Raw genomic sequence first — 27393 nt, 5'->3', positions numbered from 1 at the left:
TAGAGATGGAAGGTGCCCCTAAGCTTGGGACTGGGAACTCACCTTAAGCGTAGAGACCACCTCATCGCCATTGTCCTTGGTAGCAATGGCATAGCGCATGACGCGATCGGGATCAATGACCGTGTCCCCCTTCTCCCAGCGGATTATGATGGGCCGCTCGCCACGCGCAGTGCAGTTCAGCTCCTTGGCATGGCCCTTGATGGCGATCGTGGTGTTGGGGTGAGATGTGATCATTGCTGGGACTGGGGAAGAGAAGGCATAAGGCTGTGAATATCCCAAGACCAGCCCGGAAGTCAGGAGGTGCTTCTGTGGTAGAAATTCTGTCCCTCACCCTGCTCTGCCCTTGGCTACGCTGGATGTCCCACCTCTAAGCTCTGCCCTTTGCTGCCCAGCTTCCGAGGGCTTCCTCCCAGGAAGGGGCACCATGTTTGCCTGTCCCTGGTGCCCCTTGGTATCCATGCCTGGTACTTTCTTTCTCTTCCCCTTACATTTCCAGGATCCTTCTAGCGACGCCAGATTTTTTTTTTAACATGCACGACATAGTTACAAAGAAAACCAGTTATATTGAAATATGGTTATGCAAATATTAAAAACACTAACAAGCAAACTTTGGATATTGTTTATCACACACGGGCATGTTCTGCTCTTATTCTTTATGTGATGAGATCTGGTGGCAGGCCTTATAATTACTATCTTATATTACCATGCTTTTGTCGCAGTGATGAGCACAAATGCTATTTTGAGAGGTCTACAGTAAATATGACATGACATGAAAGTATCTGTGCATTTCTATGGGTGACAGTCTCTCTCTCTCTCTCTCTCTCTCTCTCTCTCTCTCACACACACACACACACACACACACACACACACACACACACACACACTTACTGCTGTGGTTTGTGGCTTATGTTCACTGGCAATCATTAAATATCAGTTAGATATTTAATGATTAATTTAGCTATCATCAAAAAGATGTGATTTCTCCACACTTAAACATCTGTCCCCATGGAATCATCTCTGTAGATGTCTGGGGCCTCTGTGGACCCCAGGTTCAGGATCATGTTCTAAGGCCAGGATCTCTGCTTGTCAGAGGGGCTGAGGTGTGTTTAGCTCGGATTTGTTCCACAGGCTGCCTAGTAGGGACATTATGAAAGGCCTTCTAGCAGCAAGAGGAGGGTCCACCCACCCTGCCCTACCTGCTGACCCTGTGGTTTCACCGAGGCAGAGCCAAGGCCCTGGATGGTCCTTCAGAGGCCCCTTCCACTTGCTTGGCAATTAGCTTTACCAACAACTAGGCTTCCTACGGACTTGCATGTCTTGATCAGACACAGGGAGGGAGGATGGGTAGAATCTCTGAATCTTGGTCCATGCCCTCTTTACAATTCAGAGCAATGTGTGCTGGGCTCCTACACCATCATGAAGCACTGTGCCAGGCCTTGGGTAATACATTCCTGACCTCCCAAATCGGGGGACTGGAAAGATAGGTCTAATTGTGGCCAACAGGAACAGGGGAGGCATCTGAGGAGCATTTCTAGAAGTGTATGAGAAGGCATAGTCTATACTTGCCAGGAGCATTCTCTAAGATCTAGGATATGGAGTCTGCTCACAGTGGGTTCTGCAGATCGAAGAGTAGCTCGCAGTTGACCATCATTGGCTGGTTGGTGCAATGGTGTGTGAAAGAGACCCTGTCTTCTCTTGTTTCAAAACTTGGACCACTGGCATAAAGCTTGCTCCTTTCCAGCGGCTCCTCTTACTCCTTCGCTCCCTCCAGTGTTCTTCTGGAACACTTGTTTTATTTTCTTGTGCTTGAATAGGTGTGTGGTGTGGTGTGATGTGGTGTGGTGTGGTGTGGTATGGTATGGTGTATGTGTGTGTGTCTGAGAGCCCAGGAAGAGGCCACAGACTGATGTCAGTTATTGAACTCAGAGCTTATCAACTTGGCCAACCGGTCTGGCCAGCTAATCCGAGGGATCCTACTATCTGTTTCCCCAGCGCTGAGGTTACAGGGATGCCATCCCGCTCAGCTTTTTAAGTGGGTTTTGGGGATCAAACTCAGGTTCTCTTCCTTGTGCTGTACTTTACCAACCGAGTCACTCTCTAGCCCTATCCCCCTTCCCCTTTTAATGGCTAGCCCAGACACTGCTCTTCCCAACCAACTCTCCAGGGACAGCTGGCTTTTAGGACCAAAGAAACCTTTGGAGAAAGGAAGACTGGACCTGGAGAGGTCCAATCTCAGGTACCAACTGAGGGTGAAGGGATGATTTGAACAGGTTCAAGCAGGTGTAGGACAGCACCTGCTCCCTCAGGCTCCCCGAGGTCACACCTCACAGCCAGATATTCCCTCTGGGGCCTCCATGTGTAGATCTGATGTGGGATGGGGTTGGGGGCAGCCCTAGGCCCAGGCCCCCATACCAATGTCTTAGCACATTCCCCTAGTCCCGGCTCATCAAATAATGAAGCAGATAAACTTTATAATGCACGGCATTACACCAGAATATACAATAAAATGCGAAAGACAAATAACGAGGTGTAAGTTATAATGAAGAAAAAGCCTGCAGTCAGAGACATCCAAGTATGAATTATTGACTAAGGTTTTACACTCTCAAGGATGTGCGCAGGAATATTTTTCCATCAAAGATTTGCATAATTCACTCGTATAAACCTGGGTGGAATATAGAGTGAGATTTTACATCGACAAGCCGAGCCTTGCACTGCAGATGCCTCCATGTTTTACGGGAGGGTGGGAACTCGAGGGTGGGTGGGGGGGATGCAGCTGCTTCTGCAATGCCCACAGGGAAGGAGCAAGGCCTGCATCTGAACCCCTGGGTGGGTCTAGGGCCTAAGGTAGTGGGGGGAGGGGAAGGTGATCTTGTTTCTCTCTCTCTCTCTCTCTCTCTCTCTCTCTCTCTGTGTGTGTGTGTGTGTGTGTGTGTGTTTACAAAAAGGAGGATGGGGGCAGCTTCAGCTTTGCACAGGTCAAAGTCGGGAAGGGGAGGGGGACAGAGAGGACGAGCCCTTGGGAAAACTTCCCAGCTCTGAGAAGCTTGCACATTTAGGCTGTGCCTTCCATGCCAGCCTCCAGCACCCCATGTCAAGACACCTTCTATCCAGACACAACTTCATGCCAGGGCCTGCAGCTTGCCAAGTGGAGCACAGACCCCAGGTCTCAGCCTGTGGGTGCTGCACCTTTGAGTAGCCTACAACCTGTGCATCCGCTCCAGGGCACTTGTCTTTCCAATCAGTGTTACCCAGAGACATACCTGTGGATAATCAGAGACAGTAGGGTCTCCAGAGGCCTTTGGCTCCTCAGCCCTACAGAGCAACCGCATCTGGAGCCAGCTGCCCATCCTCTGGCTGACTAGATGTTTTTACAGTGACAAGTGCCAGGCACCACACCTGACAGCTTTTCTTACTGCTAGCTCAGGGAAGCCATTGAAGGTGAGGAGGAGAGAGGGCTTGAAGAATTTGGGGATTAGGAGGCCTGGGCTCTAGTCTTGTCACTACCAGCTTTGTAGGCCTCCAACACATTAAAGTTAGCGTCTCTGTGTCCCACTGAGCAGCTTTTTGCCCCACAATAAGCATACAGGTCTTGTATGGCACCTGACCTATCAGGCTCTGTTCCTACCCACAAGTCACCCCTGCCCTACTCTGGCTCTAAGGGAAGCATTAGTTAGACCCACATGCACCAAACTTCTGGCTTAAAATGCTTCTGGTAGATGGCTTCACAGAGTCAAAGTGCCCAGATAAAGACCCACTCCACTGCACCGTACCCATCAGCCCCACGCACTGCCGAGCACCTGAAACCTGGCAGCGCTGATTGAGAGGCGCGATCAACGTAAAACAGACAGCAGATTCCAGAGATGTACAGAGAGGAGAGACGTAAAGTGCAGCACATACATTTCTATATTGATGCTGTATGTTGATACTGAGTTACGTGAATGGTAGGGTTACAGCCTGTAATACTCCACAAGGGAAGAAACTAAGGCTCTTTAGGGAAGCCATTTGCCCCAAGGTCACTCCGCTAGCAGGCAGAAGCACCCCTGAAAAGAAGGGAAAAGCTGAGTACAATGGGACACATCTGTAGTCCCAGTTATAGGGGTGCTGAGGCAGGAGGATTGTTTGAGACAGTTTGAGTAGTATACTGAGGGCCATGAAGGAAGAGGAGAATGTGGAGAATGTGGAGGAGGAAGTGGAAAGAAGGAAGAGGAGGAGAAGGGAGGGAGGGAGGGAGGGAAGAAGGGAGGGAGGGAGAGAGGGAGGAGAGAGGGAGGGAGGAGGGAGGGAGGGAGAGAGGGAGGAGGGAGGGAGGGAGAGAGGGAGGTAGGGAGGGAGGGAGGAGGGACTTCAAAACATATCTCAACAGGCAACCACAAGCAGTCTTTTTTGTATCCTTCTACACTCACATGGTGCCATCACATGTGAACCAGTGGAGTTCCCCTCCCCTCCATATGCCAAGGCCCCAGTGTGATTGCATAATTGAGGGAGCCATGAGTTGATACCTCTGTATACACTGCCTATACACACACACATGCACACACACACACACACACACACACACACACACACACACGCCTTGCTTAGCTCTCCTGATGCCAACCCTAGGAAATGAGTCTCATTAGCCCCATTTTTCAGATGGGAACCTGAGGAGCAGCAGGGGCCATTCACTCTGAGCTGTTGTGACAGAGCTGGCTGTCTCTAACCATCTGCCTCCCTGCCCTCCTTGTGTGCAGTCTCTGTTATTCAGAAATGGGATTGGATTGTCATTAAGGAGTGGCCTCTGTGCATTAGCTGGTGCAGCCTCAGCATATGACCCTGGGGATAGAAAGAAGCACCAGAGTTTTAGGGACCTAGACAGAAGTGGGAATGCTTAGGCAGAGGACAGAGTCCTGGGTTGATATGCTAATAACAGTCTTGGATTGTCATGCTGTTCCCTTTAGGTGGGAGGTGACCCTGAGAGTTGTGGTGAGCAGCAGGTCCATTGCTTAAAGCTTTCCATCCCTGTGCCATTAAGTGACACTGGAGTGTCCAACATGGGACAAATGGTGGTAGAGGATACAGCAGCATCCTGGTAGATTCCAGGCCCTTCCCTGACTCCGTGTCACACGAGGACACTTCTCCTGCAAGGCTTCCCACCTGGACTTGCTCTCCCACATGCTGTCTCCTTGGTCTGATGGGAAGACTCCTGGGCAGAAGTCTTTGTGGGCCCCAATCTGCACATATCTATGAAAAGGAAGTTCTGTGGTTCTCTGTGACTCCCTGGCAGCATATATGGGACATGGAACTTCAGCCACTGCCAGTTAGGTCTGTGGATCTAAAGCCTAAACTGTCTCCTCCCCGTCCTGGTCCCATGGGGCCTTCCAGGCAGGTGCAGCAGACAGCAGAGAGGGACCTAGACTAGAGGGGCGCTGATTGCGGAGAGCGGCTATCCTTCCTGAAATCCAGGGCCCTCTGGGGCTGCCAGCCCAGGAGAGAGGAAATCAATTTCAAAAACAGGACAGTTGTCAGAATCCGATGTTACCGGTTCCGTCTGTGAAATTACTCTCAGGCTGGCTCCTGTTGCCCCTGAGGTCCTGCCTGGATCAGCTGCTATTTACATTTTAATTTGATGTGAGAGGCCGATAGGTTTTTAAAACACCATGAGACGGCTGCTCAGCTCAGCACCCACATGTTCTGCTACTGCTCTCAGCTTTAGAGGTAAAAAAAAATTTTTTTTTGAACAGGGTCTCTCTTGTAGTCTTTCTGGCTGTCTTGGAACTCACTATATAGACCAGGCTGATCTCAAACTCACAGAGATCTGCCTATTTCTGCCTTCCAAGTACTGGGATATAGGCTCTTGAGTTCTAAGACATTACACAATGGGCTAACCTTCGCCAACCTGGCTGCTACATCGTTTCCCAGCTTTCAGCTCCCTCCTCCCTTCCCCAGGTCTCATTTCCTAAGCAGGGACGATTCTATTCCTTAAATTTGCAGAACCCTGTATTATGTTTTGAAGAGCACCTCTTCCTTGCTTCAAAGGAAGCTAGATTATGATCATTCTCTCTCTCTCTCTCTCTCTCTCTCTCTCTCTCTCTCTCTCTCTCTCTCTCTCTCACACACACACACACACACACACACACACACACACACACCAGTGTGGAAGCTCAGAGAGCTTAAGCGATCTGTCTGAAGTCACACGGTGGTGATCTGAAAGGACATCAAGTCTCTAATAGTTCACTATGCCCCTTCCTTTAGTGTTAGTCCAGATGTCTCCTTCCTTGCACCCCAATGCACCCCTGGATGACTTCTGGGAGGACTCCAGAAGAAGGCAGAACACAGGAGGTGGATGGGGTATGTGGGGGGCAGAGGCCAGTCCTTATGGGCTGGGGCTGAGGCAGGAGTAGGTATGATGAGGCAGGCTCCCTCTGTATCTGGCTCCCCCGTCTCCTCTATGGTGATGAGAGCTCAGCTGCCTTTTCTGACAGTCCTAAAGCCGCTAGGGAAGGAAGCTTCAGCTATGAATCCCCAGTGGAGAAGTGCTGCCCTGCGGGAAGAACAGGAAGAAACCAATGACAAAGACCGCTTGTCAGAGTCTGAGTGGCTGACAACGAGGCTCTTGGGTGCCAGTCACAGAGAAAACTCGATTTGACTGAGGGTTTACTATGCACCAGGTATTGTGAATAAAGATATTGGATCATCACAGATGGGGAAACTGAGGTTTGGAGAAGTAAATAGGCTATGGTCACATAGACAGTCAGAGTCTGGCACAAGGCATTTGGGAACTTGCTGGCCCTGTGACATTGGACAGAGGAACAGAACGGCATAGAGGTTAGGGACAGGTAAAATAGGTCCCTGGCACTAATATACTAGAGCTGTGCTGAAGGCTGACTTGGGGAAAGAGTATAGGCTTGGAGATTGAGGACCAAGGATGCTGTCCCAGATGAGTGATATAGGGGTGGTCCAGGAAGCTTTCATACCTGTCGATACTAGAGAACTATTATGAAGCTTAATAACTAACTCATCATGGGCAGGTAGCTCTGTCCATTGAGCTTAGCATGTTCGAAGCCCTGGCTTTACTCCCCAGCACCACATAAACTGGGCAAAGTGGCCCAGGAGGCAGGAAGATCAGAGATGAAGGGTCACCTCCCGCTATATAGTGAGTTTGAGGCCACTGTGTGCTACATGAGACCCTGTCTTAGCAAGAACAAATCCCTCAAAGCAAAATAAACTTATGGTGCTGATGCCACCCTTAGAGGCTGTAACTGAATGGGTCTGAGTGGGAACACCCTCAGCCAGGTGGTGGTCTTTTCGTGTCCACAGTATAGATCATAGGGCCGGATTCTTGGTCCTTCCCTTGCCTCAGGCAGAAAGTCCTCAAAGCCACCAAAATTAGAAGCCTGATAACAAAGTTAGTATTTACCACCACCAAGGGAGGGCCTCGGTTTTTTAAGGAAGGCTTTCTGATTGTGCAACAGAAGTCTCCCAGGTCTTTCTGTTGAAAAAAAAATGTCTCTGGGAGATGAAATGGGTTTCAGGAAACCCTCTTCTTTGCCCTCTGGTGGACAGCTCTCAGAGACAGCAGGTGCCCAGGAGCAGAGCTCTGAGCTCTGTAGGCCCGACCTGTCAGGGGAGAACGTGTTCTCTTCTTCCTCTTCCTCTCTCAGAGGCTCTCAGAGCCTTTTGTTTTTGAAAGGATTACACGAAGCCTGAGAGGTTTTCTTTTTTTTTGGAGGGGGACTCTTTCCCCTCAAACCCAGTGTGTTCTCCCTCCCCTGAAAAGCCCGTGTTTCCCTCCATGTTAACAAGCTCCCCGACAAGAACGGGACCTGCTTGGCAGTGTGAGATAAGCCACCACAAAGGGGCATCGTTGGCACACTGGGAGGTGGGGCAGTTTTCCCTCGGCCACTCCACTCAGCCTCAGTGGCAGCCCAGCTCTGCAAGCGTCCCCCGGGACAGCTCGGGAGGGGGGACACCTTCTGGTTGGTGCCTGCTTTGTCTCCTCCCCCCACCCCCTAGTTTTAAAGAGCTAGGCCATGGCGTTGTTAATTTGATTGCACCCGCTCCAGCTTCCTGTCGCCCCTGATTAGGCAAGCTCCACCTGAAGTGTGAGATTGGTTGAAATTGTGTGGCAGCCACCAGCCTGGCCTTGGTGAACAGGCAGGGAGGAGTCTGGGGAGATTCAGGCCCCCGAGACTCCAAGGATGCAGGCATTAGGTAGGACTCAGCCAGGAAGAGTGTGTGCACACAAAAAGGCTGCTGAACTCTGGGTCATTGAGAAGGGTGGGACCCTGCAGCCTCAAACCTCAGGCCTGTCTCTGAGGCAGGGAGGGTGAAGATGACACCCTTAGTCCCACCAGACCTTTCTCTGTCCAGCCCTAAAATGGGGCAGTCACTTTCTCCCTTGGCTGCTGGCCAAGGTATGCAGGATCAGGAGTGGAGTGGGGGATGGGGACTCATTTTCCCTACTGAGAGTGCTGGAAAAAAAGGCAGTAATAATAATAGCTAACATTTATTGAATGCTGATTATGTGCATGCACCGTGGTTAATGCTCTCCGCGAATTAGCTCATTAAACCCCTCCCCCACAGCCCTAGGAGGTTTGGGGGTGTGTGTGGCAGTGATGGCTAAAGATGGTTTGTAGCTGACAGAATCCTTTTAGAAACAGGAGACATGAACATCTTCCTTTGGCTACTAGGAGAAGGTATTCTGGGTCATCGCTGAGAACACCTCGGAGCTGGAGTTGCAAGCGTTTCCTGGAAAGGGCTGAATAGTATTCTAGGCTTTGCTGGTCACTGCATCACCGAAGAAGCCACCGACAGTAAATGAGGAAGAAAGAAGGGGTGCAGCCTGGTGCTAGCTGTGCAGGTGCAGGCTAGGTGTGACCCTAGGCCTAGCTTGCTGAGCTCTGCTGTGGAGTTGTGAGCACAGGATCACACAGGCTTAAGGACCTTGAGAGAGAGTTTTGGCTAAGAGACTGCGGACAGGACAAGGTGGCTGTGGCGTGCTGAGAAAGTTCCTGAAACCCACTAGCCACAGGAGATGTGGTTTCTAACCGAAATGTGAGGTGGCCATGCTGGTTCTAGTAAGAAGATACACAGAGAAGATGACATGACCCGACAGGGGAGTCATGTGGCAATCAGAGCAGAAACTGGAATGATGTTTCTGCAACTCGAGGAACCCGTGACTTGCTGTCATCCCCAAAGAAGCCAGAATGCTTCCCCAGGGAGCCTCAGGGAAGCAAGAACAGGGCTAGTGCCACCTTTTGTCACACACACTCTATGGACTGTGAAAGAATCAGTCTGGTGTTTTGAGGCACTTAGTTGGTAGTACTTTGTTAGAGCAGCCAGGGGAAACTGAGGCAGTTCTGGAAGCAGCAAACTTAGGGGGAGTGATTCTGTACTCAGTCTTTAAGTCTTGGCTTCTAGGTCAGGAAGATAACCAGCTGGTTCCACAGTGTGTTGAGTCCCATAGGAACATGAAGATTAGCATCCAGCTCTACATAGACATGTCACCCAGTGTGCTGCCCCAGGCTAACCAGTCACCTCTACTTTGTCATAGCAACAATGCTACCTCTCTGACCTGGTCATCTTTGTGGCTAACACTGCCATCTCTTCTCTTCAGCCTCAAGCTCTTGACTTTCTCAAATGCTTGGCACTGTTCCTTCGAAGTCCTCCTTCCTCTCCAGTCCCTGCTCAGGGTCCTACGCCGTTCCCACCCTAGAGGAGATCATGCCCACACATCAGGGTGACTTCCCACCCCCAGTTCCTAGTTGCCACCATCTGGTGCTCTCCTCACTGTCCCCCATGCAGACTTCTGTCCCAGTGTCTTTGCCTGGCTGCCATTCTCCCTGAAGCCACCTATCTCCTTTTGCTTGCTCCTCAGGGCTGTACTCCAGCACCACCCCTCCTGGAAGCCCTGACTGGTTCTGCTGATCCACTCTAGGATCTTCCATCTTTGACCTGACTGACGGCAAAGCCACTCTGTAGTCCACATCTAGAGGAGCTACACACTCTAGCTCTCCTAGAGGCTTGGTGTAGTTTTCTAATCAGTCAGTAACTCCTGGAGGCTGCAATGGAGACTTAGCCACGCCTTTCCCTCTTGAAGACTGCTGAGGTTTGAGGACTTGATTTTGACTGTGGCATTTATAGGTGTGCCCTTGAGGAGGTGATCCTGAGTCTAGATAATTAGGGTAGGGCTAATGATTGGATTCTTGTGGAGTTTTAAGGGGATGAAGGGATACCACACACATGTACACATTTGCACATTTAATAAGCTGTTTTTCACATATCACATTCTGTCTTGGGCCACAAGGTTTATGAACCCAAATAAACTCCTTTTTCTTAAGGCTTAGCCAGCCTGTGTCTTTATATTGTTAGCAACAGGAAGCAGGTAAATACACAGACAGACCTTGACCTGATGTTGGATGACGGACTGCTCAGTGGGCACATACTCGTGACTTGCCTGATGAACAGTGCACTCACTCAGAGGAGCTTTCATCATTATTGGGGAGCAGCTCTGGGCTTTCTCCCCAGGGCAAAGGCTAGAGGTGCTTCTCATCTCTCTGCCTACCATCCTGCATCATTCTACCTACCATCCTGGGTGCAGGATGCCTGGATATGAGTCTCATCTGAGCTGCCCTGAGTGGCACCTTGGAACTGGGATCCATTTGGAAGCAACTCAGTGTTGTGGTCATGGGAACATCAGGGGCAGGGGAGTGATAATATGTTAACTGTCCCCACTTCTGAGGAGTGGCCCAGGTGAGGCACCTAGAGACAGACAGGGAGTGGAAATTGAGAGAGCAGGCCCAGCCTCCTCAGCAAAGCCTCCCATCTATAAGGACCTGGGCTCTTATTCTGATGAAGGGTGTGGTTGGGATGGAGGCTTTCCTAGCACCAGGTCCCCTAGGGGCTGGGGCTGGGGCTGGGGCTGGGGCTGGGGCTGGGGCTGGGGCTGGGGCTGGGGCTGGGGCTGGGGCTGGGGCTGGGGCTGGGGCTGGGGCTGGGGCTGTGACCAATTGCTCCTGTTCCAATGACCCTATTAGTGTCATGAGGTCAGTCAGTTGTCCTACATTTTGCTCATGGAGAGGTATTTTATCTCCCACCCCCTGAAACATTTGGGCTATGGATTCTGAAAGGCAGGACCAAGAACCCATTCATTCAAGCTTAGCGGGTGAGAGAAAGTGAGTGAGGTAAGCCCCATGTCCCAGTAGCCAGGGCACAGGCATCAGGAGCAGGTCTCCTGTTCAGGCCCTTCCTGGTCTCTGCATGCTTGATTTATCTTCCCTGTGTCTTTGGTGGCTGCAAAACTCCCGGGAGCTTTGTAAACTCCCTGGTTTTCTGTGAGGAAGGCCCAGGGGCGAAAGGAAGTTTCAGCCTGTCCTCACTTCTGCTTGATGAAGCGCGAGACGCGGTGTCGCTTCTTACTCTATGAAGTCTGGAAATCAATAAGGCCAGAGAGGCCACTGGCTAATCATTGCCATGGAAATCATCACTCTCTCCCTCTCTCGCCAACATCCAGGGAGTCCTCTATCCTTGCTTGCACAGGAGACTCTCTCCTGGCTTGGCACAGGCCACCCTGAGGCTGGGTAGCTGAGGCTGACCAGTGGCCATAGCTTATGAAGAGAAAGAGCCAGCAACAGCCCCCAAATCCCACAGTTGTGTTTGTAAGTGGGGGTGGTGGCTCAGATGGCCCTGAGTCCTGCCCAACACTCAGTTTTCTGTCTTCTCTCCAGACGACTAGCAAATCTGGTAGAGCATCTGTCCTGTCCTTTCAGCTTCTCAGGAGCTCACAGGGCCAAGAGAAGAGTCTGGGAACCATCTAAAATGCCAGCTTGACCAATCCTGCATGCAGGACATGGTGCTAGAGTGGACAGAGGTCTGGTCTGTGTTAGGTGCCAGGGATACAGTTCATATACAGGGAGGATGGCTGAGCTCTGGACCCTAAGTAGCTCAGAGGTAGTAAAGATTCAGGCCTCACTACGAGCGAATACACAGGAGAACTCCGGGCTACTCTTCTGCTAGATCGCTCTGTGCCTCAGTTTATCATCTGTCCCAAGGGGGAGGGCATTATGTGTATGATATCCCAAACTCTGTGACCCGGCATTGTCTATGTGAACTGTAAATAGTTAATTCAGGTTGAGGATCCAAGCAAGGGAGGAGAGATGACAAATGAGGTATTGTGTGTGTGTGTGGCGGGGGGGGGGGGGGAGGGACTGGAAAGATGGCTCAGGGGTTAAGAGCACTAGCTGATCTCTCAGAGGACCTAGGTTCGATATCCAGTATGTCCACATGGCAGTTTATGATTCCCCGTAACCCCAGTTCCAGTGGATCTAGCATTCCCTTCTGGCTTACATGGGCATTAGGCGCACAAGTGATGCACAGACGTACATGCAGGAAAAATACCCATTCACATAAAGTAAGAATAAAATAAAACAAAGTAAAAGCATCTGGCAGCTTGGAGGAGGGCATGGGGCATCCATGACTGTCCCAGACGTATGGTCTAGACAGGGGTTTGGGTGGCTGTTCTTTTGATTCATTGACTCCTGTCCTTGTGGGAGGGCAGCCGTCCCACCACCAGGTCAATGGACACACCTCTTCTATAAGAGTTGTTTTCATTTGAATGGGGACTGACATGGGATACAGATCATAGAGCTAGCTGACTGTGCTTCCAAGGGTTTTGCACCCTGACCTTGGGACCAGCAGTCAGCTACAGCAGCTAAGCTGGTCAAAGGTTTCCTTGGGTCAGGCTGGCTCCCTCCATCAGCCCAACTATCTATTAGGGTCTGCTTCCTTCCATCCGACTTCCTGTGATGCAGGTGTGTGGAAGCTGAGGGCCCTTGGAGCTCACTTTAATTGGCCTGACATTTTGCTAAACAAACAAACCAAAACTCAGAGCAAACAAAGAATCCTTCTGGGTTTAATTGGCCATGAGCTTTGTCTGTGGCCCAGGCACTGGAGCCTTCAGAGAGGTGGAGGGGAGCAGGGGCAGGAAGAGTACCTGTCTAATAAAGATGGGGGCCAGGAGTTCTTGGGGGGGGGCTTGCCATGTGATGGTGACATCAAAACACAGCTTATCCCTTCCACCCTGAAGAGCAGCTTGGCTCTGTACCTGCCTCTTGCTGAAGAATTCTCTTTGAAGATGATTTCTCATCCCCTGCATGTCAGGTGGAACTGGAATTGCCTTCTCTTTTTTTGGTCATTCTGCCCGCCGCCCGCCCCCCCCCCCCCCGCGTGCTTTCTTTCTTTCTTTCTTTCTTTCTTTCTTTCTTTCTTTCTTTCTTTCTTTCTTTCTTTCCTTCTTTTAATTTAAAAAGGAGATTAAAGGTAGCCCTGTGGATGTGCTATTTTCTCCTGCTAATTATATTTCTTTTTAATCAAGTCCTGGGAGGCAACAGCCTGGTCCTCTGGGAAGATTCCTAAGGCCGCTGGAGCCACTGATAGCCAGGCTGGAGGTGCCATAGCTCAGATAAGGACTGGGTTTTCTAGTTTGGGTGAATTCTAATTTTGTGGGTGAGGAAATCAAGAACCAGAGGAAGGAAGGCAAGCAAGCCAGGAAGGGGTGGCTGACAGTCTAACCTGTGGACACAGCGATCTGACCCGATGAGCTCCATCCACTATCTCAGGCTCTGTAGAAAGGAAGCCATTGCTGGTTTCCCCAGGGAGGATGTGGAGAGAGGATTGCCGAGTGCCACATGTGAAGGGGCTGGTCTGGGTTCAGGGACTTATGAGCTTAGCCATACCAAGACTTGGGGGGGTCAAAGAGGAGTGGAGGCTACTCAGGATTGTCTTCTGGGGAGTCCAAGGACTTGGACAACTGATTTCCTGCTCCCCCAAACCCTTGGTGCCCTGTCTAGGCTGGGTGGTTTTAGATGACAGTTGAACTGTGTTATGGGATCCTCAGGGACCCGACAGAGTAGTCATGAGGCCTGTGAGGTCTCTCAGGGGACAACAGTATGTGAGTTAATAAGGACATCTCTCATGTGCATGCTGTCCAATCAGATGGGAACCCAGAAGGCCAAAGGGGCTCAGACACTGACTCCTCCTCTTAAAACAGGGACACTAGACTCCTCCTACCTGTGGACACCAGAGTTCTGATTCCCTGGTCTGGCCTTGGACTGAGTTATACTACTGTGGATTCTCTCATTCTGAACTCTTTCATCTTGGCTGAGCCATGTCACCAGTATCCCAGGGTCTGTTTACAGAGAGTTAGTTGTGGGACTTCATAGGCCCCATTAGTATATGATTCAGTTCTCCTAACAAAGTCCCCATTATCCATCTGTTAACAAAACTGCCACTTAAAGCCATCAAGAACAGAAGCTCTATTCCATTCACCATGGCCCCTAAACTAACTGTTGCTAACCATGGTCAGATGTGTACCTGCGTCAAGCACTGGACAAATCGTTGTCGATGCATAGTCTCATTGAAACCTCACCAGTGAGAAAAAGTACACCCCTCCCCAATTTACAGCAGTGTGACCCTGGAAGAACCTATAGTAAGTTGGAAATGTCTTAAGTTCAAATACGTTGACTACTCCTAACTGGGTGTGTCTGGTGGAGCATGGAGGGGAGGGAGGATGGGAAAAGTAGGCGCAGGATGCATCAAGAGCTGTCCTCGGAGCCTCCTACCTTAAGACAGTAGACAGGTGTGTTTCTTGTTTACCTTCATGACCAGTGTCTGCCACTGCTGTTGCCTCACATTGGGAAAGAGTGCTGGGCTATAATATCATTAGCTTGGAAAAGGAACAAACTTTGAATTTTGGACTATAGCTGTTACTGTTGATTGCTTCTGCCTCATGGTAAAGGTTAAAAATGGAAGCCATCTATGTTACAACTGTTAGCATACAGAGGAGGATGTCAGGCTCACAGAGGTCACTGTCTGTGATCTCATAGCTCTCAAGTAGCAGAGTTGGGACTTGAACTCAAGGATGTCTACTCTACTTTCCTGGTCATGGAGCAAACACCGTCTCCTGTCCAGTGAGCACTCAGTGACCCAAGGAGCCAGAACTGTGAAGTCAGAGAAATGGGTGTCTCCTTAGCATGGCCCAGTCAAAATGTCCAGTTTGCCTCGTATGACTCTTTAGGAGATGATGCACCCTCTGACATAATTCCTTCCTTCCTTCCTTCCTTCCTTCCTTCCTTCCTTCCTTCCTTCCTTCCTTCCTTTCCTTCCTTCCTTCTGTTTGGGGACTGTGGGGACAAAGGTCAGTTAGCCCTCTGAAGGCTTAGACCTGGAACCATGGAGCTGAATCAGTCCAAATATTTTTCAAAAAGTGGGAGATACAAGGTAGAGCTTTAGGTGGCTGCCTCTGCAAGTGGGTCAGGGATAGGGCTGGTGGCACTGGGGCATTTAGAATGGACTCAGAAATGGATTAGCTTCATCCAGCCCATTCACTGGTAAACTCTCTCTCTCTCTCTCTCTCTCTCTCTCTCTCTCTCTCTGTGTGTGTGTGTGTGTGTGTGTGTGTGTGCTCACAGTGAAGGTCCTATGGCCCTCTTTCCTTCCTATAGCAATCAGAGGAGTGGGAGAAGATGGATGGAGGAAGGGTCCGAATAGGTAGAGTATAAGAGGAGGAGAGTCAGCATCTCGAGTGGCTACTGGTGGGTAACCTGGAGCATCATACTGTGCAGAAGCAGGAGAAGAATGGCAGCTACAGAGAAGACCAGGAACATGCATACCCCACCACAACTGTGTCACAGGATCATCTTCCAGCAGCCAGTTGCCATATGGGCATATGGAGGCAGCCAGACCTTCCTACCTAGACAGAGGCCAGCTTACGGCCAGTCCTGGGCCTCAAACATCTCTTGCACCATCTACCCCTTCTCCCCACCGTCACCGGGGTAGTCTGAGGGTTCAGCATGGCTGGGACAAGCTGTTGGGAGAGCCAGGTCAGGACAGATAGGAAAGGAGCAGAAAAAGGAATGGCATGTGTGTGTGTGTGTGTGTGTACTGGAAGGTCAGGCCCAGGCAGGAGAGCCTTCCCCGTGTGGCTCTCCCTGGCTGAGGGATGTAGATTGATTGCCTGGCTTTATGAAGGACAAAGTGCTTTGTGATTGTGGGAAGGAGGCTGCTCCCAGCACGGGGATTCCACCCGGGGTCTCCCTCAGCATCGATCTCCTGGCAGGGCTTCCCTGTCTGGATGAAGGCCCAGGATTGTTCATGAGGGATCTCCTGGGAAGTGTAGGGCAGACTTCACACAGGCCCTACGGCTCTCTGTAGCTACTCTAGAGGGACATTAGAAAGAATGGCACCGGTGGCCACACCTGTGTCCAGTCAGGGACACACTGACATACAGGAAGGACACAGACTAAGCCCCAGACTATGACACCACCTTTGTGGATAGAGTAGATATGGCTTCATAAGGTCATATGTGCTTAGCAATGTATGGCTGCTGTGGTGCTTAACAGAACACAGGACAGCAGAGAAACAGTGGCTTCCAGGACCATGAAGTTGCCATCCCTTGTGTTCCATTACAGAGTTGTGCGGCCCCTGTGCGCTTCTATTTAGCCTCAGCTTCTGTGTTATTCAAAACAGTTTTATGAAGTTTGCAAATTGGGAGTGAACTTCTAGGATAAATGGGGAGACTAGAACCCAGAGAGACAAAATGAGCTTCCAAGGTCGCACAGATCAACCAAAGGCTTGACCTACACAGTGGATTTGGTGTCTTCCTTTTGAGACTGTAACAGGTGGCGCATAACTCAGTATGTATTAAGTAGTCACAAGGTGTTGTTTGATATAGGTATTGGGATTGGATTGCCAACTGACAGGTGAACTGAATAATTACCATACAGCTACCAGGACCTGTGTCCCTGCCTTGAGACAGACCAGAGTGTCCCTTTGCTTTGGATAAGCACGCTTTCACAAGCCTCCAGGAGACTCCCAAGCTCACCTCTGAGCAACCTTGCTGTTTCTGGATAGAATAGCAGAGTCCTAGGGGGAGGATGGGCAGGCATGGGAGAGCCAAGACTGACCTTGGTGGCAGAATGGGAGCAAACATGGGGGAAGGACTCACTTTTCACGGTGAGGAACATGGCCTTGCTGATGTCGGTGCCCACTCCGTTGCTGGCCTGGCAGAGGTAGTAGCCGATGTCCTCTTCCAGGACGTGGCGTATCAGCAGGGAGCTGTTGGGTAGGATCTGGATGCGGCCAGTAAGGGGCACCGGGTGATATTGCTGGGGGTTCCCACTCCCTGGAAGGAGGCAGCAGTTAGGGGGTGTTGGGAGCAGACTGGGTGTGACCTAGCTCCTTCAGAAAGGGCTCGCTTGCCCACCTGCGGCCATTTCACAGCAGAGCCACACCATCCCACAGTACTGGCACCACACAGCTCCTACTGTGTGACGTGAGGTGCACCTCAGAGAGGTCTGGCCGACTTGGCTCTGAGGCATGGAAACAGTCAGGCCAGTCCCTCAGGCAGTCACTGAACTTTCTGGAATGAATCCCCGAGATAGAAAGAACCATCTTTGGTCAGCTTGGCAATAGGCCACAAGACTGAGTTCTCCTATGACATTTGCTTGGCCACATGCAGTCAGGCCTGGGGAAGAGGCTGCTTTCCAAGGGGACCTCCAATCCTAACATTAGCCATGAACACAGTCTATCGTGTGGCATCGTCAGATATCAAATGTATCTTTGCGATGAGGCTGGACTGGGAGAGGACTAAGATCTCACATTAGATAGGACTCCAGGGTGGACGGGAAGGGGTGGGGAGGTAATACAGACTGTCTTTGGGATTGCAGGAGGTCAAGCGGTGGGGACAAGAGGAACTTAGGGGGCTTTGGATGGAGCTCAGTAGTGGTGGGGTTGCCTGTTTTGCGCAAGGGCCTCAGTTTGATCGTCAGCATCACAACAAGCCAACAGGATTTGGATTCAGCATCCTGCTGTCCCTCACCCTGGTGTAGGACTTCTAGACCATCTGATGTAGGAGCTCCCCAAGCTCAGAACCCAGTACTCCTCCTAGGGCTGGGAGTTGCGTGTAAGAACAGGCCCCATGCCCGTCAGAGCAGCCTCCAGGTCCTCCCTGCTCTTCTCACAGAAGAGACTCACCTTTGGCATGCTTCCACATCACCTTGGGCGGTGGGTAGCCATCTACTGAGCAGTTGAGTACACCAGCTTTGCCGTAGATGCCATCCTGGTTATTGGGCTGCACCACAAATCGAGGGGGCACTGTGGAAAGGGAAGCAAGGAGAAAAGAGGCTTAGTCTCACTGGGATCCCCTAAGTCTGGGGACATCTTCCAGTCGATGTCAGCCCTTCTTGGACCATTGCAATGTTGGGAGCAGAAAACTTGTAAAGTCAGAAAGTGTGAGAGCTCTTGCAAGCACTTGAGTGAGAGTTTAGAGTCATGAATCCCAAACTTGACTCTGCTCTTGGCTGACCACATAAGGATGCTCTACACTCTAGGTCTGAAAGTAAGAGGCTTGGGTCTTTGTGTCTTTAAGAAGCCATCCAGCACCAACCTCTTAAGAGCCTGTAATTCCAACTGGAACACTAGAGAGATGCTCTTGCCACCCCCCTCCATGGGACCAGCCTGACCCACTCACCACGCACGATGAGCTGGCGCTCCCTGCTCACAGTGGCCGCTGCGTTGCTGGCGATGCAAGTGTAGTTGCCGTTGTGCTTGAGGGAGACGCTGGAGATCTGCAGGGAGCTCATGAACTCCTTGCTCTCGATGGTCACGCCTGAGCCTGAGATGATCACCTGTCCGTCCTTCCTCCAGGTGATGCGGATCGGCATGTCCCCCGAGGACACCACACAGGGGATGTAGAGCAGCTGGCCGATGGAGGCAGGGGGGAACTCGAAGGGCTGGATCAGAGGGGGCACTGGGGGGGGGACAAGGGGGAGAAGATGGTCACCTGCCCTACTTCAGGGCTCTGGTTTACCCTGGGGCAGGGCTAGAGTGTAGCTCTCCAGGTCTCTGGAACTCTGTTTTCCTTTGAAAACAGAGTTTTCGGAGTATCTTCTGAGCATGCTCAGGTGCCCTGACTCTTGCCCACCTGTGAACCCAGGCCAGGGCTCCCTGTCTCTGTGTTAGTCTTCCCGGCTCTCAGATTGGTCTTTGAATTTGACTCATGTGCTTCCTGACCCACTGCTTAGCTTGTGTATAAATTCTCATCTTGGCAGCCACCTTCCAGCCCTCTGTGGACCTGGGGTAAATAGAGATGAGGTGTTCCAGAGGCTAGGGAGGAAGGCCTGCTTAGAGGCTCTCCCTTTTCTCTCCATGACCACTTGCCTAAAACCAGGCACTTCCAAACCAGGTCCTTTCATAAACTTGCCCCTCCCCATGGCCATCAACTTATAGAACATGTGCACAGGAACCTCACCCTTTCCTTCCCCAGACCTGGAGTTTGATGGTCTCACTTTACAGATGGCATGACAGAGGAGGAGCAGTGATTGAGCGAGGTGATGGGGGGGTGCGGGGTGACATTGGGACTTGAGACCTGGTCTGTCTGCTCAAGTCAAGGCTCTTTTTACTAAGCAGCATTGCTACCTCTGGAAAAAGACCCCAAATGTTCATTCTGCAGGTCCTTTTGTCTCCCTAGGTGTTCCAAACTTGAAAAGGGAGCCTGTTATCCCTCTGGTGGCCACACGGGTAGAGTCCTTGGGCAGAGCTCTCTGCACCAGGCTGCCCTCATCTGAACCCCTAGGGCGGGGGACAGAGGGTCGGGGCACCTGTCTGCAGCCCGAGTCTCTGGGAGATGGATCCTTCTCTCTCAGCACTGGCGGGAACATCAGCCATTATCTTTATGATAACTCAATTAGGCGGCAGCAACTTCCCCAGCTCATGGTGGGGGGAGAGGAGAGCGAAGGAGACAGACAATTAGCTTAACAAGGATGAGCACGAGAAGATGAGGTCTCCTTTCTGCAGTCGAATAATTAAATTACAAAGCTGCCCACGGTCCTCAGCCTTCTCCCAGGCTCCTGCCCACCCCTCCTTGGAAGCCACTGATGCTATTTCACCATAGGCCTACTCAGAGCCAGGGCCACAGCAGAGGGCACAGGCAGGCCTTGCAGACCCATGGTAGAAAGCAGTCAGATGTGCAGAGAGAGAGCGTCTGAATCCTTGGTGGGGTGGGGTAGGGTGGTCTGGAGGACATGGCAGTTAGGAAGGTACTGCTTCTAGGACTCCTATCAGGGGTCCTAGCAGGCCTTCTAATGCTACCCTGACCTTGTCCGCTACTCCAGCTAGGGGGTCTGTCGTCATGACTTTCCATGCCTGAGTCTTGCTTGGCATGCCCTCCTCCACTGCCATGAGCTCCTCATCCTCTAGTCAGCTTGCAACCATCTGATTCCATACCTACCTTGGTGTTGGCTAGGTCCTAGGCCTTAGTCAGATATTAGTCCTAGTCACTGGTCAGATCAACACATCCCTGTTACTGCCCCTGGTCCTGTGGGAGGTTGCCTGGGACATGGGCATGTCTAGATAGTTTTCTCTGAAACTCAGGCTCCACTGCCCTTTATTGATACTCCCTAAGAGACTGCTCTTCTTAGGTCATTGTGAACCCCCTGATGTGTGTGTGTGTGTGTGTGTGTGTGTGTGAGACACCTAGGCCTCCTTGAGTTTCTGATAGAATTGCTTCTAAAAGCCAGCACAGTCCTGATTGCCATCATCTCCCTGGGCTTGGAGGTGGGACCTGTATACCAGGAGTGATTGTGGGTGCCCAATAGATGCTCATCAGATATGTAAATAAGGGGACATATGTCTGGATACCACATCTCAGGGTGACCTCAGGAGGGCCATGTGGTGGACTGGGGGTGTGGCAGACAGAATGAGGGCTCATCCTATTCTGTGAGCATTCTGGAGTGTCTCTATGGTTCTTTATAGGACCAGTCCTTTTCTGGTATGGCACTAACCCAGCTGTTGGGATTGAAGAACCTCTGGACTGTGAGCAGGGGTTTGTGTCATTGGTGACACTCCAGGAGCTGGAGTAGGACATGCGGCCAAGGCATGGGTACTCTGAGCACCTCATTTCCAGAGACAATGTTGCTCAGCAAGGAGCTTTTGCTTAGTGGAGGGGACCATTTTCCAGTAAGAAGGGAGTTAGAGAGTAGGGTATTTAGTTAGATAATTATAAAATATTTGTGAAATGCCTATCCTGTGAAGGTATTACTGCTGTGTAGATGAGGAAGGCAAGACCTTGCCCAAGTTAGAAGAGGTAAGTCACTGCCCTTTGTGACTACTGGGCCAGTGACCCCTGGACACACAGACACAGGACTCGGCAGAGGGAGGTGTCCTCTGGGGGTGATCCCAGCCTCAGGGAGCCCTGAGCATTTGATCTGGCACAGATGCTTACAAAATGATACACAGGATGAAGGAAGAAGTCAGGCTGAGGCAAAGGGCAGAGGCCACCGAGGACTGTCAGGGAGTGTGACATGAAGGAGCCCTTGAGAGGCCACTGAAAAGCAGCAGCCAACACTCATGCTGGGGCTTAGTTGCATGGGTAGGATGGCCCAGGGTTCCTTTGTGTCCTGTGTGCCAGACAACTCCTCAGAGGTCTGATGTAGCACACTGTTCTCTGTCACATGGCCACCACCAAGTTATGCATGCCATTCCCACCTGTGTAGCTGGTTACTCTACATTGAAATAGTCCCTCCTAGAGGAAGGACAGTGGCGTATAAAAGCAGGGAAGTTCATGAAACTTAGAAGATTCACGAGGCCCTCCCAAGGTTATACAAGTGTCGGACAATTGCTGGGTGGAGTAGACTCCCTCCCATCAAGCTTCAGGGGTGCAGCCTTCCTGACAGGGGTGTTCCTGTAAGTCACCCCTTGCCCCTGCTTCTGTAAATAGTCCCAGTAGACTTGCTGCTTTGCCAAGCTAGACTTGAGTATAATAATTCCTTTGGTCTGTTAGTGCCCCACCTGGAGGGAGCAGACCTTCTTTCTCTCTGTTAAGGAAAAGTCACACAACTCCTTTGCAGAAAGTGGAAGGGCCAGGCTTCTCAGGGGAACTCCATAGCTCCAGGCTGGCATTCTGACGAGCCTCAAATCCAGGCTCAGAGATGGGGCCTGAGATGTGGGGCAAGGGGATTCTCAGCAGTGGTGGGATGTTTGATAAGAACACCTTTTTTTTTTTTTTTTTTTTTGGCTCTGGATAACTAAAAAGGAAGGCCTGCCATTTATCCATGTCTTCTCTAAGCCCAGGGATGCTAATAGAATAGGTGTGTCATCTTTCCCCCAGGGAACCAATCTTTCAGGAGTTGGGGGTCTCTGGCCACCTGCTCTCATCAGTGTCACCTGCAATTCCAAGTCTCTTATGCCCATGTTCATAACTTCTGTAGTAGCTGGCCTGGGATGTCATATAACAGGAGGGGAGGGGGGCTTCCTTCCTGGAGCAAGGGACCACACCAGTGCTGACACTAGAGACCGGAGTGTCTACAAAGATGTAGCAATTGCGGCAGGACACACGACATCTGGCCATCATAAAGCCTTTATGGACACTTGTTTGGAAGTGTCATGCGGTACTGACCAGCAGCCCAGCCCATAAATGCTTTATGGGGTGTCTTATCATCTGTCTTTGAGGTTGAGCCTTTTATTTACTGCACCTGCTTGCAAAGTGTGCACTGTGGGAAGTCAGAGCTTTTCTGTCCACACAGCATGGACTCAAGAAAGAACTATATCTGGGGACAGGACATTTGAATCCCAGGCTCTATTGCTTACTCAAGTGACCATAGGCAAGTGGCCTTGCCACAATCCCTGGCCCCTGCCTGAGAGGGGTGCCAGGCCTGGAGAGATGGCTAAGAGTGCTTGCCACAAAAGCAGGAAGACTTGAGATCCGATCTCAGTAACCCTGGGGGAGCCCTGTGTGGTGAGATTTGTCTACAGCCCCTGTGCTGTCAGGGTCAGAGACAGGAAGACCACCGGGGCTTGTTGGCCACTAACTTAGTTCCAGGTTCAGCAGGAGACGCTGTGACCAGGGAGTGACCAAGCAGGCCACCTGATATGTTCTTCTGGTCTCCACATACACAGACAGCACATATGCACACATGTAAGTGCGCGCGTGGGGGCACACACACACACACACACACACACACACACACACGACACAAAATGGTGGAAGTAGGCCAATTAATTTTACTAGCGTGACACTGAGTTTTCAGGTTCAATAAATCTAATTACTCTAGGAATAAGCACCGTTTTCTTCAGCTTTTATCACAACCACCCCTTCTTGCCAATGCCTTCCCTGACCACAAGGTCTCTTCCTCCTGGCACTGTGGTATCCAGTTTAGATTTAGTGTCACACATTGTATCCACTGTCTGTTTATCCTTAGGATGCGAGCTCCTGGAGGGTGGGGGATGCTGTGTGCTGTGTTGAGCACAGCTGTGTTGGAGAAATAGAAATAGCACTGGGAACGAGGTTGGTGCACATTCAGTGACTGAGTGAACATAGGTGCACAATCAGTCACAGAGTGAACGAACATACTGCCAAAGCTTCCCCATCTCTAACACCGTCACTACCACCATCACCAGCCCCATCTGTCCCTGAAGGTGGTTGCTTGCTCTGTGTTCCCAAGGAAACCTGGCTGCAAGCAGAGAACTCTCAAAAATCGGCAGTTCTGGAGACTGTGGTGCCCCTTGCCTGTGGGTTCCAGCAGGGTTCCTTCCAAAGCACCTCCAACTGTAGCAGGCATTCAGGTAGGCATTCGGGTAGCTGATATCCGGAGATCATAGAACCTCCCACCCCAATCTGTTCATGGGAGTGAGACAGGGATCCCTACAGGAGCCTCTTCCAGTTACTGCCCGGCTGAAGCGACACACACAGACTTGATAGGGACATATGTGTGTGAGTCTGGGATAAGGATATTGGAGGAAGCGTCTGTGTGGGGTGAGTGCCCTCTTCTGCTGGCTTGCTTTCTATAGGGACTTGGCATGGCCTCGCTCCAGTCAGAGTGTGCCTCTGGCCCTCAGTCTAGCTGTAGAGGCTCTCGGAGACTCGGATGTAAGGTGGAGACATTTCTCCCCCAGAACTGTGCCAAGAGGCCCCAGTTGCGCACCCTGCCCTTGGTTAATCAAACATTCAGTCTTTGCATCCGGAGATGCTTTTATTTCTCAGCTGCTGAGGATTCAAAAGTCCCCAAATCTAGGTTGGCTCTGTGTGGGCTCCTCTTAGTATCCTGCCAAGGATCTGTCCCGAATCCTAGAGACAAATGCTGTCCCCTGCAGCTGGTTCCCCTTGTCATTCAGTGCTGCATGTGCCAAGCCCAGGAATTTCTCAAAGCATCCCTTTGCCCCTCTGCCTCCTGCCTGGCTGAGCTTCCCTGGCAGGAACTCTTGAGTAGTGTTCCATATAACCACCCGTAGCTGCCTTTCATGGGTCAGGAATGTCCTTTTACTGGAGAAGGCATTTATGCACACATAACCGTTCACATGCATGTATATGAATCTGCCCCATCACGGGCGGGCTACTGTGCCCCTTTGACACTTGATTGTGGGTGTAGTTTGTACACATGTGTGCACCTCACACATCACTGCACATGTGTGTATATGCATGTCGGGTATATTCTGATCTTGGCTCACTGATTGAAAATTTCATTAGCAGACAAGCAGTCCCCAGAAGGAACCGAGTCAGCAGTTGTTTTTCCAGCTCACGAAGCAGCATTGGTTTGGCCACATCTGGTCCACCAGTCTTGGCACCCACAGAGAAGTGGGGGGTGGGGAGGGAACTTGATACACTGTTGCGGGCTTCTGGTTCCTGTCTTGTTCCATCTGAGCCTTTTCTGCACTCTGTTCCAGTCTGCCCCTCTGACTTGATGCACCTTCCAATGTCCAGTAGCATAGGGTCCAGAGTCCACACCCCTGCACTCACCCCTTCCTCCCTGGAGCCTGGGCCCCTTGCCATGCCCAGGAGCGCCTCCTCCTCCCCCCTCCTTGGGGAGCTCTTGGAAGAGCACAGCCGCTAATCAAGCAGCGTGATCATAATCAGCTTTGATGGGCTCTTCTGCAAAAGTGCATTCTAATGAGGTGGGGGAGGCGAGCGGAGAGGGTGGGGTGGAGGAGCTGAGCTTTCAGAGAGGTGGGGGAACTGGCTTCCAGGCCTTTACGTGAGTGTCTGCTCGAGAGGAAACGGGGGACCTTACCCCTCCTATAGCTGCATACTGGTCTTTTTTTTTCCCAAATGATGATAAGGGAGAGCAGGAAGGTTTGCACACAAGCCTGTATCACACATTGATAGACAGACACACATATACACAGACCCACCCACAGACAGACAGACACACATGCCTGGGCATGCAGACAGACAGACAAACGGACACATACATATACATAGATACAGATAGACAGAGACAAACATGTACACACATACAAACAGACATACAGGCACACACACATAGCCACACATGCACACACACACATAGTCACACATGAACACACACACATATACACACACAGTTACACATGCACACACACAGTCACACATGCACACACACACATAGTTACACATGCACACACAGGCACACATGCACACACACATAGTTACACACACACACACACACATACACACATACAGTCACACATGCACACACTCTCCACCCCCCTCCTCAGGCTGGGAGATACTGTCACTCTACTATCACTACAGGTCCACCGAGTCGCTGAGCCTGAATGCATCAGATTCAATTCATTAGGAGCGATCGCTCCCTGAATGGGGCTGAATAATTGATGAGCCGAGAGCAGCTTGCAGGATGTTCTGAGTACTCTGAGGCTTGCTGGAGCCCTGTTATTATTATTTTTTTCTTTTAGCTGACAAACCCGGCCAAATGCTTGCTGGAGCATTGGGCACAGGGAGCAGAGCAGAGGTTAGATGTTTTAATATGTGATGTTTACACTGTACGCTCTCGGCCCATTGCTTGTAACAGAAATGGATACAGGCTTCTGCGAGGCCCAGTGGGGTGGAAGCAGGGCAGGTAGGGCCATGGCTCATCATCACCAAGTCCATTTGCCCAGGTGTGGAAGGGAGATGGGGGCCTGGCGTGTGGGCCCATGGGCTGCCCCAGGTAGGGGGCACTCTGTCATTGGCACAGCCTAAAGCAGGGAGGTGGTACTGCCAAAGTGTATCTCAGCTCTTTCTCGGGGCTGAGATGGCCATGAAGCCCCCCATTCTCGGAGCTCACAGTGTGGCTTCCATAAATTACTCCAACCCAGACTAATGCGGCAGATTCAGTTCAACAAACACGTGCCGTCTGGCACTGTGACAGGTGGCAGGGTGGGTACACAGGATGCGTGTGACTCGGCACCCTGAGAACTGCTCAGGGTGAGCCAGATGACAGGAAGGTAAGAAGCTTGGGGAGGAGGGCTTCCTTCATCTTCTGCAGTGGCTGTCAGGTTCGTGGCCTTCCCATTCTGGAGTCCTTGTCATAGCTCATTGATACAGCATGTGTCCCCCAAACACTTTTTCTCCTAGACCCCCCTTCCTTGTATATGCGATGCTACTTCCAGGGTCAAAGCAGGAGAGACTCTGGTCTGAGACCCTCAAGGGCACCCCGGGTGTCGGGGTCCTTCTTGGCCTGGATCTGTGCTCTTTTCTTTCTTTTTACAGATCTTGGCCTCTGCCTGGCTTTCCCTTCCTGGTTAGTTCCCCCCACTCCCTCTCTACAGGATAAGGGGAAGAAGTCTTTCCAGCCCCCAGCCCCACTGTTTCTCTGGAGGATGGCTGACTGCAGGAGGGAAGCCCCCCGGGTGACTGGGACCCCTCTTGTGTCTCAAGAGCATTGTCTCTCTTCTGCTGTCCTCTAGGCACTACAGGGTGTCTCTCCATTTGTGAGGTACAAGCTGGAGCTGATGTTTGTCTCCTGCCCTGCACCTTCTCCAGTATTTCCTGGTCAGGCCCGACAGGCTCTGCTTCCCTATTTTGTTCCTAGAATCCACAGGACTTGTATCCCAGGCACTCTCTAGATAACCCTCATGCCTGTGGATCCCAAAGAATGGATTTGGGGAATCCGTGACTTGCACTGTCTCAGAGCCAAGGGGGCAGAATCTAGTGGCTCACAGGTCTCCTGAATTGTTCCTTTAGAATCAGCCTACCTACAGACTTAGGCGATGCCTGCTGAGAGCATAACATAGCCACCTAGCACCCACCCTGACCTCTGCTGTAGCCACCCATCAGGCAAGCAGGAAAGCTATGGTGGGTCAGTAGCTGAGCTCCAGGCCTCAGGGAGCTAGCAGATGATCTCTTTCCTGTGACTCCACAGAAGCTGGGGTGTGCACTCAGGAAGGAGCCAGGATAGTTAGTGTGTACTTCCTCTGCCCTGGCCTTCAGCTGCTACTCTCCAGGGTGCCCCTACTGAGTACCTGGTGGTTTCTTCCTGACATCAGTGGCTCAGTGTAGGCCACCATCCCTGCCCTGAGCCTCCTGTCTAGAAAGTGTGCTGTCTCCTCATGTCTATAGCTGAGGCTTCATACCCCCAAGGTCAGTGCTGGTTACCTTTTTCCCTGGAG

The 27393-nt window shown here is 51.3% G+C and overlaps 1 protein-coding gene across 1 annotated transcript in view; it reads right to left on the bottom strand.

The window, feature by feature from the left end:
• The window catches only part of Dscaml1 (DS cell adhesion molecule like 1), a 323179-nt gene that overhangs the window by 50541 nt on the left and 245245 nt on the right, over positions 1 to 27393 (bottom strand). The window contains exons 9-12 of the mRNA XM_021171656.3: positions 18506 to 18784; positions 18010 to 18129; positions 16982 to 17158; positions 43 to 242 (exon numbers count right to left, since the gene is read on the bottom strand). Coding sequence (XP_021027315.1) covers positions 43 to 242; positions 16982 to 17158; positions 18010 to 18129; positions 18506 to 18784 — 776 coding nt within the window. The remainder of the gene's footprint in view (positions 1 to 42; positions 243 to 16981; positions 17159 to 18009; positions 18130 to 18505; positions 18785 to 27393) is intronic.

This window comes from Mus caroli, unplaced genomic scaffold (assembly GCF_978045245.1).
Source record: "Mus caroli unplaced genomic scaffold, Mus_caroli_1 scaffold_11, whole genome shotgun sequence".
Taxonomy (NCBI): Eukaryota; Metazoa; Chordata; class Mammalia; order Rodentia; family Muridae; genus Mus; species Mus caroli.
The sequence above is the reverse complement of the archived record's forward strand: the minus strand, read 5'-3'. Positions and strand labels throughout refer to the sequence as shown.